Source organism: Penicillium chrysogenum, assembly GCF_028827035.1.
Source record: "Penicillium chrysogenum strain IBT 35668 chromosome Unknown utg000001l_segment0_segment0, whole genome shotgun sequence".
Classification (NCBI taxonomy): Eukaryota; Fungi; Ascomycota; class Eurotiomycetes; order Eurotiales; family Aspergillaceae; genus Penicillium; species Penicillium chrysogenum.
This window is the reverse complement of record NW_026622749.1, coordinates 7,713,973-7,730,169: the sequence shown is the minus strand read 5'-3', so window position 1 is coordinate 7,730,169 and position 16,197 is coordinate 7,713,973. Positions and strand designations below refer to the sequence as shown.

General features: G+C 48.9%; 8 protein-coding genes across 8 annotated transcripts; 5 read left to right on the top strand and 3 right to left on the bottom strand.

The window, feature by feature from the left end:
- Nucleotides 1-58: 58 nt before the first annotated feature.
- On the top strand, nt 59-256 carry N7489_003032 (uncharacterized protein; the record flags this gene model as incomplete). Its single annotated transcript, XM_056708787.1, has 1 exon — nt 59-256. The coding sequence occupies one exon, from the start codon at nt 59-61 to the stop codon at nt 254-256; it is 198 nt and encodes a 65-aa protein (XP_056573089.1).
- Nucleotides 257-604: 348 nt separating this feature from the next.
- On the top strand, nt 605-895 carry N7489_003031 (uncharacterized protein; the record flags this gene model as incomplete). The annotated part of the gene is made up of 1 exon (XM_056708786.1): nt 605-895. One exon carries the CDS (start codon nt 605-607, stop codon nt 893-895), a length of 291 nt encoding a protein of 96 aa, XP_056573088.1.
- A 1,171-nt stretch (nt 896-2,066) lies between these two features.
- N7489_003030 (D-mandelate dehydrogenase-like dehydrogenase) lies at nt 2,067-3,190 on the top strand (the record flags this gene model as incomplete). The annotated part of the gene is made up of 2 exons (XM_056708785.1): nt 2,067-2,373; nt 2,451-3,190. The coding sequence occupies 2 exons, from the start codon at nt 2,067-2,069 to the stop codon at nt 3,188-3,190; spliced, it is 1,047 nt and encodes a 348-aa protein (XP_056573087.1).
- Nucleotides 3,191-3,552: 362 nt separating this feature from the next.
- N7489_003029 (uncharacterized protein) lies at nt 3,553-3,852 on the top strand (the record flags this gene model as incomplete). Its single annotated transcript, XM_056708784.1, has 1 exon — nt 3,553-3,852. One exon carries the CDS (start codon nt 3,553-3,555, stop codon nt 3,850-3,852), a length of 300 nt encoding a protein of 99 aa, XP_056573086.1.
- Nucleotides 3,853-4,370: 518 nt separating this feature from the next.
- N7489_003028 (LITAF-like zinc ribbon domain-containing protein) lies at nt 4,371-4,920 on the bottom strand (the record flags this gene model as incomplete). Its single annotated transcript, XM_056708783.1, has 2 exons — nt 4,371-4,584; nt 4,631-4,920. 2 exons carry the CDS (start codon nt 4,918-4,920, stop codon nt 4,371-4,373), a joined length of 504 nt encoding a protein of 167 aa, XP_056573085.1.
- Nucleotides 4,921-5,800: 880 nt separating this feature from the next.
- N7489_003027 (uncharacterized protein) lies at nt 5,801-6,119 on the top strand (the record flags this gene model as incomplete). The annotated part of the gene is made up of 2 exons (XM_056708782.1): nt 5,801-5,989; nt 6,045-6,119. 2 exons carry the CDS (start codon nt 5,801-5,803, stop codon nt 6,117-6,119), a joined length of 264 nt encoding a protein of 87 aa, XP_056573084.1.
- A 767-nt stretch (nt 6,120-6,886) lies between these two features.
- N7489_003026 (uncharacterized protein) lies at nt 6,887-7,995 on the bottom strand (the record flags this gene model as incomplete). Its single annotated transcript, XM_056708781.1, has 2 exons — nt 6,887-7,819; nt 7,870-7,995. 2 exons carry the CDS (start codon nt 7,993-7,995, stop codon nt 6,887-6,889), a joined length of 1,059 nt encoding a protein of 352 aa, XP_056573083.1.
- A 472-nt stretch (nt 7,996-8,467) lies between these two features.
- On the bottom strand, nt 8,468-10,462 carry zfpA (uncharacterized protein; the record flags this gene model as incomplete). Its single annotated transcript, XM_056708780.1, has 1 exon — nt 8,468-10,462. One exon carries the CDS (start codon nt 10,460-10,462, stop codon nt 8,468-8,470), a length of 1,995 nt encoding a protein of 664 aa, XP_056573082.1.
- Nucleotides 10,463-16,197: the final 5,735 nt, after the last annotated feature.

The window sequence follows — 16,197 nt, the reverse complement described above, 5'->3', positions numbered from 1 at the left end:
CAACTGGACTAGGGTAGGCCAATCCCCAGTCAACGGAATGCACTGTTTCCTTCTGACAATGTGCAACCCCGCCTATAGACAGCTTATTGGGGGAATCTTTCGACAAAGAGACGAGATCTGTCGGCGCAATCAGCTGGAGGATAGTGGACAATCAAATACTGAGGAATTTGATGACCTACCTGCCGGTATCGAGTTCGAGATCGTCGCCGTCGAACTATCACCTGGAATGTGCGAGATGATGCCGATCGGTATATGATGATAGATACTTTCTGAAACACGATCCCACGATCAGCACAACGGTGTAAATCTAGTAGGGGCACAAGTCATATGCAGTCAACATCGCTCTTTGTCCATCCTGTCCATTCGAATCTAGGCAGGTAGTCTCATTTAGATTGTTTCGCTTCTATCGTAAAAGTTTGTTAAGCTTATTACCACCTTCCCTAATCCTACGATACTTCTCTCACTTCTGTTTTCTCACAACTCCCACTTCCCACGACTTGCATTGTTAAACGCCCAATTCTCGAATCCTTATTTTGGTTCGTATATCATGTTTTCTAACTCCCTATCCCAAAACCATCGCTTACCCCGCTGCTTTATAGAGAAAATGTCTCTTAACGCAAATCAGGCGCGCCGACTGGACCGGCACCCTACCTATAGGGGGCTGATTTTGAGAATCTTCCGACTGAGAGACGAGATCTCTCGACGGGATGAGCTAGCAGCTAGCGGTCAATCAAACACCGAGGGATTTAATAACCTATGTGCTGGTATCGACTTCGAGACCGTGGCAATCGAAGAATCAATCTGGGACGTGCGAGATGACGCGGACCAGTATATGCTGATCGATATTTTTCGAAACATGATTGGGGTTATCCCACGATCAGCGCGACGGGCGTAAACCCTGCCCGAGCCCAACTACCCACCGAGAACAATTTCAATCTCACCACCTTGCATTCATTTTGACCCGGGAGGCTGGCGAGCTAACCGTCAAAACCTCTACTTGCACGCCCACCAAGTCGTTCAAACCCCTTGCTTGAACTGATCACTTTGATACCATGGGTATGGAGCCAGGTTCTGTGGGATGTTGGGATCCTGGTCTGTCAGGCTACGAATGGTGACAGGACCCTCTACTCTCTCCATTTCCTTTCCTCTCCTGCCTGCCCGACTCTTTTGCTGGTAATCTCAGCTACATCGTTTCTCCATTCTCCATCACCATTGTAGTCAAATTCCATGGCCTTTCCTCCACTCTCCTTGAGCGCGTGCGGTATACTCCGCCCCGACCCTCATACTTAAGACCCCTCCCCGTGGTTTTCATACAACCGCAAGATATCTGAATAAATCAGGCATCCCATTTCCACGGCCCAGCAAGTTGACCAATATGAACGACACTAGCCTTCAGCCAATCACATACCAGAAATTCGGTGGATCGCTTACCCCACAACCTGACGATATCGCAGATCTGCAACCCCATGTCGTGAAAGCACGGTCGCCGGTCTTATGGTAGGTTGTCGATAGCTTCCCCAGATCGAGCTCATTTCTTTTCTACATCCTAGTAGCTCAATTTGTGGACCAGTTGTCCCTCTCGTGTTCTTCACGCACCTTTTATTCTAAGCATCCGGACGAACTGGAGGATGATGCTTTGCTTATATTCCTTTTGCCTGGCTTGGCCTTTGCATTCCATGCTAAGCTAGACAGTAAATAGTTCGTAGGACCATCAACTTGACAAAAATACAAGCTTCTTATCTCTCATTTTGTTCTGTCACTTGGTAGGCATGAAATTCACTTGATGAGCTCGGTGGTTGACGTCTCGGATTTCATTAACCGGGGCATCGATACCCGGGCGGTCGCTCAATAGCCGTACCATAGGAAGTCCAATAGCCGCAATGAACATCAACACGACAGTCGGAAAAGATATATTTAATTAATTCCGGCTTGCCAGCTTAAAAATAAAACTCCCGTAACAAGTTCTACAATTTCCTTATACAAATTGCCGTCGGCCGCCATCAAGTACCCCGAAAACCCTATTCCAACCACCAGTCCGATCTATACAAACCTGAAGTCCACCCAAAATGCCCAAACCAATCGTCCTCCAACTCGGCGACAACATTCGCTGGAACCATGACCTACACAGCAAGTTCCAAGATGTCTTTGAGATCCGCCGGTCCTACAGCATGTCTCGGCCAGAGTTTATCCGAGCCCTGAAAGAGCGCCAATTCGGTGACTTCTTTGCCATCTACCGCCCATTCTGGAATACCGGCGGCGAGATGGGGAACTGGGATGAGGAGCTTGTCTCGCTACTGCCAGATTCCTGCAAGGTCTATGCCAGTGCGGGTGCTGGATTTGATTGGGTTGATACCGCAGCTTTGGCCAAGAAGGGTATGTATACAGCGGCACGGAGCAACGAGGAGACATGAACCAGGGAGAAAGAAGCTAATATATTTCAATCTATCCAGGAGTTATCTACTGCAATGCTGCTGCTGCATGTACAGAATCCGTCGCCGATGCCGCAATCTGGCTCATCATCTCAACATTCCGCCAATTCTCTTGGTCACACATTGCCGCACGTACACTGGATGCCGATGCATTTGTCGACGCAAACCGCAATCTGGCAATGGTTTCCCACAATCCAAATGGACATACACTTGGAATCATTGGATTTGGCCAGATTGGGCGGCGCACGGCCGAGAAAGCCTTCCTTGCCATGAACATGAAGATTCACTATCATGACATCGTGCAGATGCCCGCCCACCTGGAAGCTGTCTCGAAGGCAACATACCACAAGAACATGGACAGTCTTCTCGCTGTTTCAGACTGTGTCATGGTTGCCACGCCCTTCAGCGGGGAGACGCTTCTCAATGCATCTCTGCTGGCGAAGATGAAGACCGGTTCCAGACTCATTAACATTGCCCGTGGCAAGCTTCTTGATGAAAACGCCCTGGTTGATGCTCTTCGGAGTGGTAAGCTCGCTGCTGCTGGGTTGGACGTCCACTATGACGAGCCGAATGTTAGCCCAGAGCTTGCAAGTATGAAGAACGTTGAGATGATGGCGCACAACGCGGGTGCATCCGTGGACTCACACATTGGCTTCGAGAGGTTGGGTATGGAGAATATCCTTTCATTCTATAAGACTGGCAAGGCTGTCACGCCGGTTAATGCGCATCTAGTTTCTAAGGCTACGGGGTCAAAGCTATAGAATTTGAATAGTAACATTGTTAATTGTTCACTTTCATTCTTGCTCATTGGACTCGACGCCCACCCGAGTCGCGGCTGCGCAGGTTGCGGCTGCGGACGGGGGAGTATAAGTAGATGAGCTCTTTCAAAACGATTTCTCTTTCTTACATCCGTGTCCCATCAATCCAATCCATCTCCTCTCATCCCAACCACATCGTCAATCCCACCACCTTTCATCCAATCCGCGTGCTGCACATACCACGCCCACCCACACCCTCAAGCTCCTCCCACACCGGTGTTGTACCACCGCAAGGTATGTAGATAACCCAATTGAGTCACATGCATAACTCAATTGACATATGCTAACATACTTTAATACATAGCATGAGCTCCCAGGCTCCCGCTTCAGGCCCCGCCCCCACTGCCAGCGGCGCCATGTTCCGCGCCTTCGCTGGAGGCATCTACAACCTCAGGGCCAGCATTGACCACCGTGAGGACCTGGCAAAGTTGTCCCCCGTCCCCCGGGACGAGTTCGAGGCATTGAGCGAGCACATCTGGGAGACCAAGGTGGAGTTCGCACGCCAAATCCACAACTGGTCGGACCCCGTTGGCCGCATGATCTTGGCCAACCTTTATGTGTCGTTGATTGGGACCCTGCCCAATCCAGATGGATCAATCCCCTGACGGGGCCATGTTTTTATGTGTCGAACCCTGACCCATGCAAGGTGGCTGGTCCCATCTTGCATGGGTCAGGGTTCATGAATGAAATTCAAATGCTTCGTCATGAATCCTTTCTTCATTAATGATAGTAAAGTAACATAGATCAGAGAGTAAACAGATGGTATCATGCTAACCAGTACACCCATTACATATCCTTTGCTCCTTGTGACATTGTAGATTGTCATCCTAGTTCTTCATAACTGGCTGCGGCGGTTGAATGCGTCCTGGTGCTTGAGTAATTGGCCCGGGTAGATTCGGTCCGAATTGCTGTACTGGGCCCTCATGCGGATGAATAGCGACTTGTGCACCACAGTGTGTACAGAAGTGGTGTGAATCGTGACACATTTCCATACAGAAAGGTAGAAATGCGCAGCAAATGCCGCCGAAGAGACAGCAGCACACGGCGGCCGTACTGTAAAGTGAGAGGTCAGTATCATCGGAAGTGAGATGAATCAAAAGGTAAAGTGAGTATGAATCAAAGCTTACGATGTGGCACTGGTGCTCTCCTTGTTGACTCTGGTCTGAACCTCGTGGAGACAAAAGGGACAACTGATCCATCCGGGCTCTTCACCAAGCTGGGCCAATGGAATAGCCCTTTGAGAAACTGGAACTTGTGGAGCGAGTGGTAAGACTTTCTCGTTGGTCTGTGGTAATGTAACTGCCGGTGCGGGAGTCGTGATTGCGTCTTTCTCATGCCTGTTTCTGTTAGCTTGAGCTCATTTCTTTAGATCGGGAAGCATACTCATCGTATTGTGGGGGAGGTCCACTCTCTGCGGGTATGATTGCCATTGGCTCGTCTCCGGGGAGAGTTCTTGTAGTGGTTGTAGTTGGTTCTGGTGCCAATGTTTCTTCGGCTGCTGTGGGAGAAATCGTGGGCAACGCCGTCGGCGATGCTGTTGGCAACTGAGCAGGCGAATTTGCGCCATCCGCTGGCATTGTTTTCGGTCCCGTCGCCGGCTCTGCAGAGTCCACAATTGGTTCCGCGGCCGTAGCCGGCGCAATGGGCACTGTCGGCTCTTTGTTGTTTTCCATGGTGCAGTTCCGTCTGTAGCTTGCTTGGTAAAAAGTAAAAATACAAGCTCAATATGTGCAGGGCCATCCGACTTTAAGTATTAATGGAGTCAAATGTGGGGACCAAGCTCAATACGAGAAACGTGGTGGATCAAGGGCAATATGAGGCTCAAGCATCATAAGCGACACCATAAACGACATAGCACAAGAATACAGAAGGCAACTAAAGGACGCTACGGAAATTACACCGAGTATTCTAGCCAATCATGGCGGATTTGTAGCGAGCGCAGGTCAGTGCCCGGCCGCAGCCCCTTATGGGGTCTTCCTTGGCATGGAAAGATGAAAGGCAATGGGAGCTCCTGCATACTGAGTCATAAGTTAGTCCGTATCCATTCTATTACAGTGTCATGCATGTTCGTTGCCAAATGTGTCACACTCATCTGGGAAATTATCGGCTTTACTTTGATTTGCTGGTATGGAGCCTGGTCAAAAATAGACATCAACTCGGGTTTCATACTATTAGAACCTGCAAGTCTGTCTTGCGCCCCATAACTAAATTGTAGTTAGATAATGACCAGAAGCAATGGAAACCTGGATGTTTGGTAATATCAACGCAGTTCATGGTGTATAAGGATCTATCATGTGAAATTACGGCCCCGGGCTGCCATACATTAGGTCTAGTAAGCATGATTTGCAAGGGTAGTCGTCGGATACCTACCATCGCCGTGACGACAAGCGACGACTCTATGTTGATGGCGATTCACTGGTATACATATAGCACAACCAGCACATTACCTCCCTCCTTCCACGAACGAGCCTGCATACGAGAACTGCTTTCATCAAAGCTTCTGTCGACCATCACGGACGCATCCAAACCATTATACCCAACGTTTACGCCCTGATGGCCAAGATGAGCGGATCAGCCAATGAAACGAGCATTTCCTCCCACGATGCGCACGCTACAAACCCGAGCTCGATCAACATCACCGTGGGCATTCAGACTGCAAGCTATGCGTGGGATCCCGAGCTTCTACAACAAGTCACAACGTCATGCAATACCGGCAAACAGCCTGCCTCGCGAGATCCCGCGGTATGAACCTATTAATCAGAGCTATCTCCGGAGGACTATACCTGCTAACATGAAGGAAAACTATCAGGCTCACCTCCAGCCAGACCCATCGTTTTCCGAACTCGAAATCGCCGTTCTATGGTCAAATTAAGAGACGCAATTGGGGTTTCAGGAGTCACGTGCGACCATATCTACACCTTCCTAGATAGGAAGGTGTTTTGTTTGGGCGGTGCTTTGTTTCTGCGTGCATATCCGACCGCCTTTGGTCGGGTCCTCGCTTCGGGCGTGAAGAATATCGCTTGCCCAGGTGGGTTCGTGTCATCGTTCTCCATACAATGGACAGAGGCTTAGGTTTCTTCGGTGGCTTTAGCGCTATTTGGTTTCCCACTGTCTACAAGCAGTAGGCTGGGCAATGGATTTCTACTGTCTCCCAAGCCTGGACGGAACACACACCTCAAGAGAGGGACCCTCTCATCCGTACCGCTAACGTGGTTTGCTCACCAGGGCCTTGCGAAGATATATCCCCGCCTATATTTCCGCACACCCGTTACTTACTATATCTCAAGGGACCTGGACCTTCAGTAGTCTACAAGATCCTGATGGTGGTATGTGGGCAGCGACCTACCTAGGTAAGATATTGTCCTTGATGATATAGACACCAGTCTTCTCCTTGCTATATATTCAGAATCAAGATTCTTCCGTCTTATACATTTTGTCTATGTAGATGCAGCATGTAATAACAGGGTATATTTTCTATCGGGGAATCATGGACTTCTTTTTAGTATCTTGAAAACGAGAGAACTACTAGGTATATATTCAATTTCTACGCCCCAAGCATTTCCATTCGGGTATTTGATTCTGGCATGCAAGTAGTCTACCACATCGACCGCGTAGCTATACAACAACAACAGACAACTATCACAGCGAAGGCCCACGAGAATCCGTACGAGGATACCCAATCGTAGCAAGGACCTGCGTCAAATGCTCCGGGTTCTCACGTAAAGAATCCCACTCGCCCTCAGCTTTAACCATCAGCGTGCCAGCAAGGATAGTGCCATTCAGAGACAGCACGCCAGGGTCAATGATATCGCGCGCCGCCGCTCTGTCGACGGGTACAAGCGCCGTCTCCTGTCTGCGCGGGCAGATCATCATCGTCGAGCGGGTCATGGCCAGGTTATAGCTTATAGACGCCGGACCTTGTGTGGGGAGGGGCTCGGTGTCCTGACTTGGCGGTTGTCCGCGAGTCGCGGCGGCCGCGGCCTTGTATAGAGTGAGGTAGATTGCGTGCAGGGTTTCGGCGGAGGGATTGGGTGGGATTGGGAGGGCGAAGTGGGCGAAGGGGAGACCTTGTAGGTGCTGGAACTTGGGTGTTGGGGAGGGGGAGGTGGGTTGGGAGGTGAGGAGGTCGATCAGTGGATGCCAGGACTCCGAGCCCGGTTGGCGCATTGCCTCGACGGGGAGGAATTGGAGATGGCGGTGGGGTTGGCTTGCACCGCTGTCGTCGCCGGAGTTGAAGAAGGCGAAGAGGCTCTTTGGAGATGAGCCGTTTGCGGATCTCGACCCATCGCTGTCGGTGTTCCAGGCTTTTAGACACTCGTATGTAGCTTCTAGGTCTGCCTTATCGAGAATATCCGTCTGCGCCTGCCAGTCTTTCGTCACGAGGAGGAAGTGATTCGGGATGACGGGGAATTTGTTGAGGATGAGGTTATAAGCGGGGTTCTCGGGCGGGAACTGCGCGATCAAGAGATCTGGAGATGGATTCTCGAAGGGATCGGGCTTCGGTGTTTTCGGGACATTTTCCTTCAAGTTGGAGGGTTTCTTTGCGAGTGCAGGGCAGTAGCGAAGTTGGTACTGGATTTGCAGGTTAGAACTGCCGTGGTCGGAGTGTTGGTGTCACTCACAGATATCCCTGCGGCATTGACGATGGACAGGTGTGTTGAGGAGAACACGAGATGCCCGGTATCTCGAGCAGCTGTAAAGCGTCTTGCGACCAGGGTGGAGAGATATTCTGACAGTCCTAATTGCATCGTGGAGGTTGAATGGAGGTAAGACCGGGGGAGCTGGCAGAACCCGGGGAGAAACGGCGGACCGGGTCGGGTCTTCTCTCTATTAGTCCTTTCTTACTACAAGACTATACAGTTGTTGTCCAAGGAATTGAAATATAGAATGTTTTTCTTTTTATTTTTCAAACTAGACACTCATTTTTAGTCTCCAATTAATAGTGTCCCGGTCCAGATCCCGACCAGCAGGATCTAGTATCCCGGCCTAGAAGACCGGCCTGAAGAGAAAACAGAAACAAAGACACAAGTCATTCAAACGTATCAGTCCCAAGGTATCATCCATAATCCGCATTCAGACAAATCGCTCGTCAAGACGCCGCTGCTGTACGGAAACATGAGACATGAAAAGAAAATAGACGCGAATAGGCTTCCAAAGGTAGGGGAGAAGGAGGATAAGGGAGGAGAATAGGGCGTAAGGAGAAAGACAAAAGGAAGTCATTTAAGCCATTAATTCATTGATCGAAATCTCATCATCATGGGACAATTCTGGCAATATCATCGTCGGCTGACCCATAATATGAGGCGAAGGACCGTTCAACCAAGGACCACGCTCCTCCTCAGAGGAATTCAGCACACCCTCGGCGCGCTTCAACGTCTCGACATCCAGATCAGTGACGTAGGCATCGCGGTTGGTGCCATCGCCTGCGCCACCGGGGAGTCTCATACGGACCTCGAACTCATTACTGAGCATCATCTCGTCTTTCCACAGACGGCGCTGACCATCAAAGACACATAGAACGCGCTTCTTGGTCTTCATGCTGCTGCTGGGGCAACCCCAGGACTGGGGGTAGTTGCCGCGGTTGTTGCGGCGGCGGGTTGCGACGGCGCGAGGGGGCTTGGAGGAATTCTTAGAGACGGCATTGCCAGAGCCGATAATAGGACGGGAGGTTGGAATGTTGCCCTTTGACGATCTGGACTTAGTCTTCAGGCCGCGCCAGCTAGAAGGGTCGTGGGCATCGTCATCATCCTGGTCTTCGTAATCGTCGAATTGGTCGACCGGGCCAGCCTCATCAAATAGTTGGTGCTTCTCCATGGTCTTTTTGACCTCCTCGTCTGAAGCGACCTCTGCCAGGCGCTGCTGGTTGATCGCCTCCGAGGGCTCTTCTTGCTGCACGACACGGAGGACACAGTCGTCGAGATGCTCGTAGAAGTCCTGCGCGTTGCTGAATGTTGATGAACAGGTTGAACACTTTCCTGTCGCGTCCGGGCTATAGTTGGTGCCCTTCTTGCCCAGGCCGGGGCTTCGCTTCCGGCAGTTTGGCGGGGTTTGTTCCACTCCGTGCACGGAGGTCAGATGGCGCTTGAAGACATCGGCGCGGTTGAAGCTCTTTTCTGCGGGCGAGCCGGATCCCGGGCAGAAGCCGCATACCATTGTCCCTTTGTAGTGGGTCAGGGTGTGGCGGTTCTTATCATACTTGCGGGCGAAACCCTTTAGGTGGTACTCGCAGTTCAGGATCGGGCACTTCTCTGGCCGTTCCGACTGGTGAGTCAACATGTGGGCTTTCAAGTCTTTGAAGACTCGGCCACAGTCGGGGTGTGGGCAGCGCCCTTTTTCTTTAGTGTCTTCATCTGGTTCAATGCTGCTCAGCGCCGGGCTGTGTTGCGAGCGTCGGGAATGAATTGAGGAAACAGACGATCGTCGATCATAGATCGAGAGTGGTCGTGGATGTGACCTGTGTGGGACCATGAGGGGGGATTGCCCAGTGTGTTGTATTGGGTGTGAGCGGGGGGAGGTGTGATGCTCTGCAATGTCATTATATGGGAGAGGTGATGGGGCGGGAGAGTGGGAGATGTAATTGGGTGGCACGTTTGAGTAGGAAGAGGTCGGTTGGTCGGGATATGAGATAGTCGGAGTAATTCCAGGACCTTGTTGCGCCGGTTGAATCAATGAGGGGTCTGTTATGCCTGTTAGTATACTAGACAGCTTTTGCGATTGGTATCGAAACATACCGACAAAAGGGTCCGGGAACTTTTCTTCATACGACATATCCATGTCGAAGGTATTTCCCATGTACTCGTGAGAGAACAGGTCGTTCATCACTGCAGCTGGTAGACCCAATCCGTGGTTTGTATTCACCCAGTTCTCCTGGAACGCCTGCGCGGTTCCTGAGTATGGGGAACCCATGGCCGAAGAAGATGCGCTAGCAATGGACTGCCCTGAAGCAGCAGACCCGGTTGGAATATAAGGCTCCGTAGAGTGACAGGCGGAGACGGAAGGGGGTGTGGTGGGTATAGAAGAGAAATATGTGGGATTTTGCAGATCTGCAGACTCCAACAAAGGGTGGGTATCGTAATAGGAATTGGAAGCACGGGGCATATCGGGACCCTGTGTGTAGTTGGGGAGACTCCCAAGGGGAAAAGAGAGCATAGAGGAATCCATGGTCATGGGATCAAAGTATGGGGGTTGTTTGGACCTGGCAGCTTCGACAGACATCTTGGATCGGGCGTGGAAGGGAAATAGAGTAAAATCGGGATTGGATTCAAAAGTCGTCATCTCCTTGGTTGAGAAATGCAATGTGCAATGGCGATCCTAGACAAAGAAAAATTGTCAGTACATGCTGTCTCAAAAGGGTTCCAGCTCTATATGGCGCATGGGCATACCGTTGATAAGGTTTCTGGGTACGATCGCGGCCCGTTCAGGAATCCAAAAAGACAGCCAAAAATGAGGCAACGTGCGCAATTGACAGAACAAGTTCTCATGCAAGGAGGTATATAATATATCGCAAGGCAGGAAGGTCACATCCAAGCTGGAACTCCACAGGCACGGGTAGGGAAACAATGTCGATCGACAAAGAGTCGAGGAATGTTAATCAAGCGGTTTCCCCGAAATGATCGAAGAGCTGGATCGTGAGTCGAGTCAATGACATAGGTTCATGACAGACTTGGGGGGAGGGAGGAGAGAATATTATAATAGCATGTCAAGAAGGAGGAAGCATTGTTAAATGGTGACGATGGGCCCTACAGTAGTTAGTTATAGTCTTGTGTCTAGAATTTTATTTTATTATTTTAATTTTTTTAAGGAAAAAGGGAAAAAGGGAAAAGGAAAATTGAATTGAATTGAATTGAATTTAAAAATAAAATCCAAAGACAACTCCATAGTGAAAAAAAGCAAATACATTAAAAAAACATAATAATAAAATAATAAAATAATCCAGTAAACAATTACATACGGTATTTTTGGCAAGTCGAACGTGCTGGGGCTGTGAACAGGGTCAGGGAAACTTAGCGCCCATGCAGATATATTTGGCATATTATTATTTACCTGGGATCTTCGAACATGGGTCTCTCCCGTATACAGTCTGAATACTATTATCGAGTAATTACTGTGAATTAATAATGTCTACTTCCAAGGTTACCTCGTACTTAGCCTCTGAACTCTGCACATTTGAAATCAGTGTACTAAGAGAAAACTTGTGCACACACTAGTTTTCACTATAACATGCACGGTACTTGTCGAGGCCATCAGCTCAGCCTTCATCAGGCGCCCAGTGTTCGCTATCCCGTCGATAATCAATATAACCCACTATACGGAGTATTATAGGAGTTGGGTTCTGACAGCTCGCGTCCCTTTATCCACTTTTGGCTCTGCCCTACGAGATATGTACGATCCCCGAATATTTATCCCGTATTTCCGGTAGAAGCAAATATTGCTTTTCCCAAAGTACCTGCGTCGAGGAGATAGACCATCCATCGTACTCATAGGAACCGAATACGGAGTACGGAGTACGGAATAGGTGGATGGAACATGCTCAGATGAAAAAGCAAGTATAGTGCATACTTGCTAGTCCTTTTGCTTCGGAACCCCTGCAACACGAATTAAATTCTTGACGGGGATCAGGAGAAGCCTCCTGTCAGAATGTCAAAAGTTGCACGAGAATGAATTACACACAAGATATATATGATTAGTGGTTATTTTTCTCGTCATCGGCACCTCCGTTCTGCATACCCAGGGTTTTCCCGTCGGCATGGCGCCATGACCCCTTTACCCCCAGAAAGAACACTTTAGCCTCGTCTCGTTGGCATATACGCGTGTACTTGTGGACTAGCTTATCAAGGTGCACAACAATGCAACTCAACATATTAGAAATTTTCTATCTCGTGCGCTTCAAAAATGGTTTATCCCGCCAGTCCGGGTCAGAGTACTCCGTATCCGTCCAACCCTCTTTTGTACCAAATCACGATGAGAGGAAGAGCGAGCTAGGGAATAGTATGTAAGCATAAAGTAAGACAAGAAGAAAGTATAATAGACCCAGATCTGGGGATGTGCCCTTCTCCTGGGAGAACCTTAGAACTTGCCAAAAAAAAGAAAAAGGAAAAAGGAAAAAGACGAATGTAAGACATGTTCGTAAGGATAAAAAGCTTACCAATACGCAATACGGTGTACTCCGTGCATATAATAATACACAAAGACAAAAACAAATCGAAATTCCAAAAGTTTGGTCGATCTGTGACGGGACCCATCTATTTAGCATCCCCTCCATAACTCGGCAGACCAACCGCGTGCCCGGAAGAGTGATTGGCCCATGTGTCACAGCCCGATAAAAGAATTAAAATGAGGGAGTCAAACTCCCCCCCAATCAGGGCCCTGAGAGCCCTTCCGAGGGCTCGGTGGGCATTTCTTAGGGCGGCCGGGTGGGTTCGTGTCTGTTTCGCCCGCTATTCCTTCTTGGTAACTATGACGGGCGATCAGTATAGCATATTGTATCCAAATTTTCTTGTCTGATTCTCCTCGGATTTGCTCGGCTGTCGTTCAAGAGCCGCATTCCTTTTGGTGATCACTATTAGGCCTGCTTCTCTTAGTCGCCTTTTCACTATCTCCTAATTGGGACAATGGGGAAGTAGTACTCACCTCCTTGTTGAATTTACAACTCACGAAATACTGTCTATATGTCTACGGCATATGTTGCATTTCTATATTTGTACTCCGAACAGATAATCGAATATCCCTTGATCACTGGGGCTTGCATATCCGAAGAAAGCCAATGGTGGGGTCAATCTAGTTTTTTCCCGGGTGCACGGCGATAAAGTGACATTTCTCGTTTTTTAGTCGAGGATTTGATTGCAGATCAATATGCTTATTAAGATCCCATCCCTTAATATGGATGTTTATATTGTAGACACCGAATAGCTCCGTGGTGATCGAATACCAGGAGAAGGAACCAGATACAACCTCGGCTCCATAGCCACTCTGCAGCTCCCATTTATCACATTTCATTTGTATCATCTATACTATCTACACTAATTACGCCATATAGCCCTAGCCGGTACGGAGTGCAGGGGAGAGTGCAAGCTGTCATTAGAAGACTAAAAGACAACTAGCGCCACATATGCCTAAGCCACAATATCCCCACTTCGGTCTGTCCCAATCATACGCGAAAAAAACACGTTCTTGGAATTCGTCACATACGACATAGCCAAACAAATACGGAATAGTTGGTCCACATCCCTGGAATCATGGCGCAGCTGATAAATTACACCGCTGACTGGGTAGTTCGTATTTATCGGCGATCCCGGTGGTCGAACCCCATGCTTTGAATGGGTCTATTCCAATACTAGTTAACAAGCATGTATGCACAGTCTAAATTTTAGACTGTGCTAAACTGGGGGAATGAAGTCATATCCGGCCCGTGTGTTGGGTTTGACCGATTCTTTTGCCCTGGTTTTGCGGGTTTGGTAGTCTTGGCCTAGTTAAACTGGCGGTCGGCATGCGGGCCTTTCCCTTTTGCCCAGGTTTGACATATGTCCCTACCCGGGCAATTATGTTAATAATTGCAGACATGCTTACTCCGTACAGAAAGTTACTTCCGTTAGCCACAATTACTCTAATGGTGAATGGCTGCAAAGGTCTATCATATTTAACATGTAACTGTTGGACTGGATTTTCAACGTCCACGTCAAACTTAGACCAAAAACGTCCTCGAGCGCATTAGCCAGTCAGCACCTAGAAGTGGTCGTTGACTGAGATTGCCTGTCCTTCACACGTGTGATGGAGATATTTCGCCTGATCCAATCGTTCCCTTCGTTTGCGGTCTTGCTTTTGGCCCCCAAATTGTTGGATATTACCATCAAAAAACACTATAACATACGTATACCTATGCATTTCAATCTGACATTCCGTCCTCTTTACTTTCGAGGACGATTAGGGTAGCCAAGAATTCTCCACTCCGTCCGTCACCACGGCATCGGGATGGCCGTATGCCCGCCTGGTGACTCCGGATTTGGCCATTTTTACGACTGAGATAACGTACATGCCAAAAGTGAGGTCGATCCGGCGACCCCGAAGACTCCTTCCCCTCTGGGACCGCCATATCGAAACTAGATTAAAGATACGGCGATTAAGGAGGCTCTTAATTAGCCTTGATGCTACTCCTCCAAATTACTGGGAAAGAGATACCCGATGTGTTGATGGCATTTGGGAAAATAAGGTGAAGCCAAACAGCAAAATCAAAACAAAATTACCCAGTCCGGGTACCGTCGGTCCATGGTTGATTCGAACAGAACCATGGAACTCCCGACTTTTATCTACACCTTATCTTGTACTTCGAACTTCAACTTCAATATTTACTTTTGATGTCGTTCGTGCTCGGATCACCCACACGGGCCAGGGAGAATCTCCAGAGTGGCAAATAATATCCCCAGACCTTGGTATTCCCCCAGTTTTGCAATTTATTACCGAACACCAAAACAGGTCCAAGAGTAAACCAACCTTAAAGGAAGCGGCAAGACATCCCACCTGCAGTAAAAAACCGAAAAAAGGCACATCTAGATTCTGACTCAGCCCGTCGTTGACGCTGGACCTACTCGAACAACTGCCGATCCCAACAGTTGAGCCTCTCGTGCTATTCGTGGCAGGAGACACCAACTTAGGCACTAAGCCCTATGGGAGAAGAGGGCAGGATAGGGTGGGGGAAGCATACAAGGTTTAATTCCTGTCAACCCGCGTGGTGTTTCTAAAAACAGAAGTAAAACAGTCCAGTTTTAAACAGCCAGAGAAACTCAACGTCGACAAGCGATCGCATATACACAGCCCAGTCTGGTAGTCTCGTCTGGGGATCCCGGATAGGGCAGGTATTTAAGGAACATATGGAAGTACACTGCATAAAAGACTAAGCTAATTAGGTGCACGTTCACATTTTTTACCCATATGGTTACATCTCTAGGGTTGGCCAAGTGGTCGGCGAGGACATGGTTCATGGTTCCTTTAGTCCCCGCTGATGTCGCCATCCCACATCCACGCGTATTCCAATTTGGTCCTTCCTAAGTTGGTTTAGAACGTTTAATGTCTCGACGCGAGCGTTTCAGACCCCAAATCTTGGCCATATGTGTGGCGGACAGCGTTGGCGCCCCCATGAACGCCATCAGTGTTCCATTTGGCGACTGTAATAAGCGCTTCACAAGGATTCGTATTGTTGTGTTTCTTTCAACAACTGTCTCAAAAATTATACAAGGAACCTCATCTAGCATTTAGCGCTGTTGTTTTGCGGTGATCAAAGGACAATATTCCTGCCGATCGTCTAGTGCACGGGTAGCATTTACGATCTCCAACAAATACCAACTTGTTGCACTTTTCAAGATCTAACTTAACATCTGTATGGTCTGTTCGGGGTTTATTCGGGCGGTGTTTCAAAAAGCGATCTTTGTGTCTCCCAACGGCGCGCCATAGAACAACCAGGATCATATGCAAGGTTATTCCCTGTCCTGTCCAAACACCAAAAGGCTTCTAGAATAGCGTCAGGAATCCCTCCCAAGTTGCACAGCAGAAAGGCCTCGACTGCGCCATGTCAGATCAAAATCAAGACAGTATATCACAACAAACTCGATGTCTCCGATACAGTTCTTTTATTTCCCTGAGGAGTATAATGTTCGCAGTAAATACAGCTTTCAACAGTGAATCCGGCGATCCCAAAATCTAGACCTACCTACTGCTTCTCCTTCGGATCTTTCGACCCAACTGTGGGCCAGGATATCTCCCTGTGCTCAATTTGCGACCATACCAACTCCAACATCCTCCCTCCCCAGATCGCAAAAGTACAACAAGGTGCAAACTAACGGCCACCCCGGCCCGCCTCGCTACCATGCCAACACCGTCATCATCCACGCCCAAGCCGAGTGGAGATACCAAAGTGGCCCAGGGCACGGTGAGCCTCAGTTCCCCTGTCATTGTCCCGC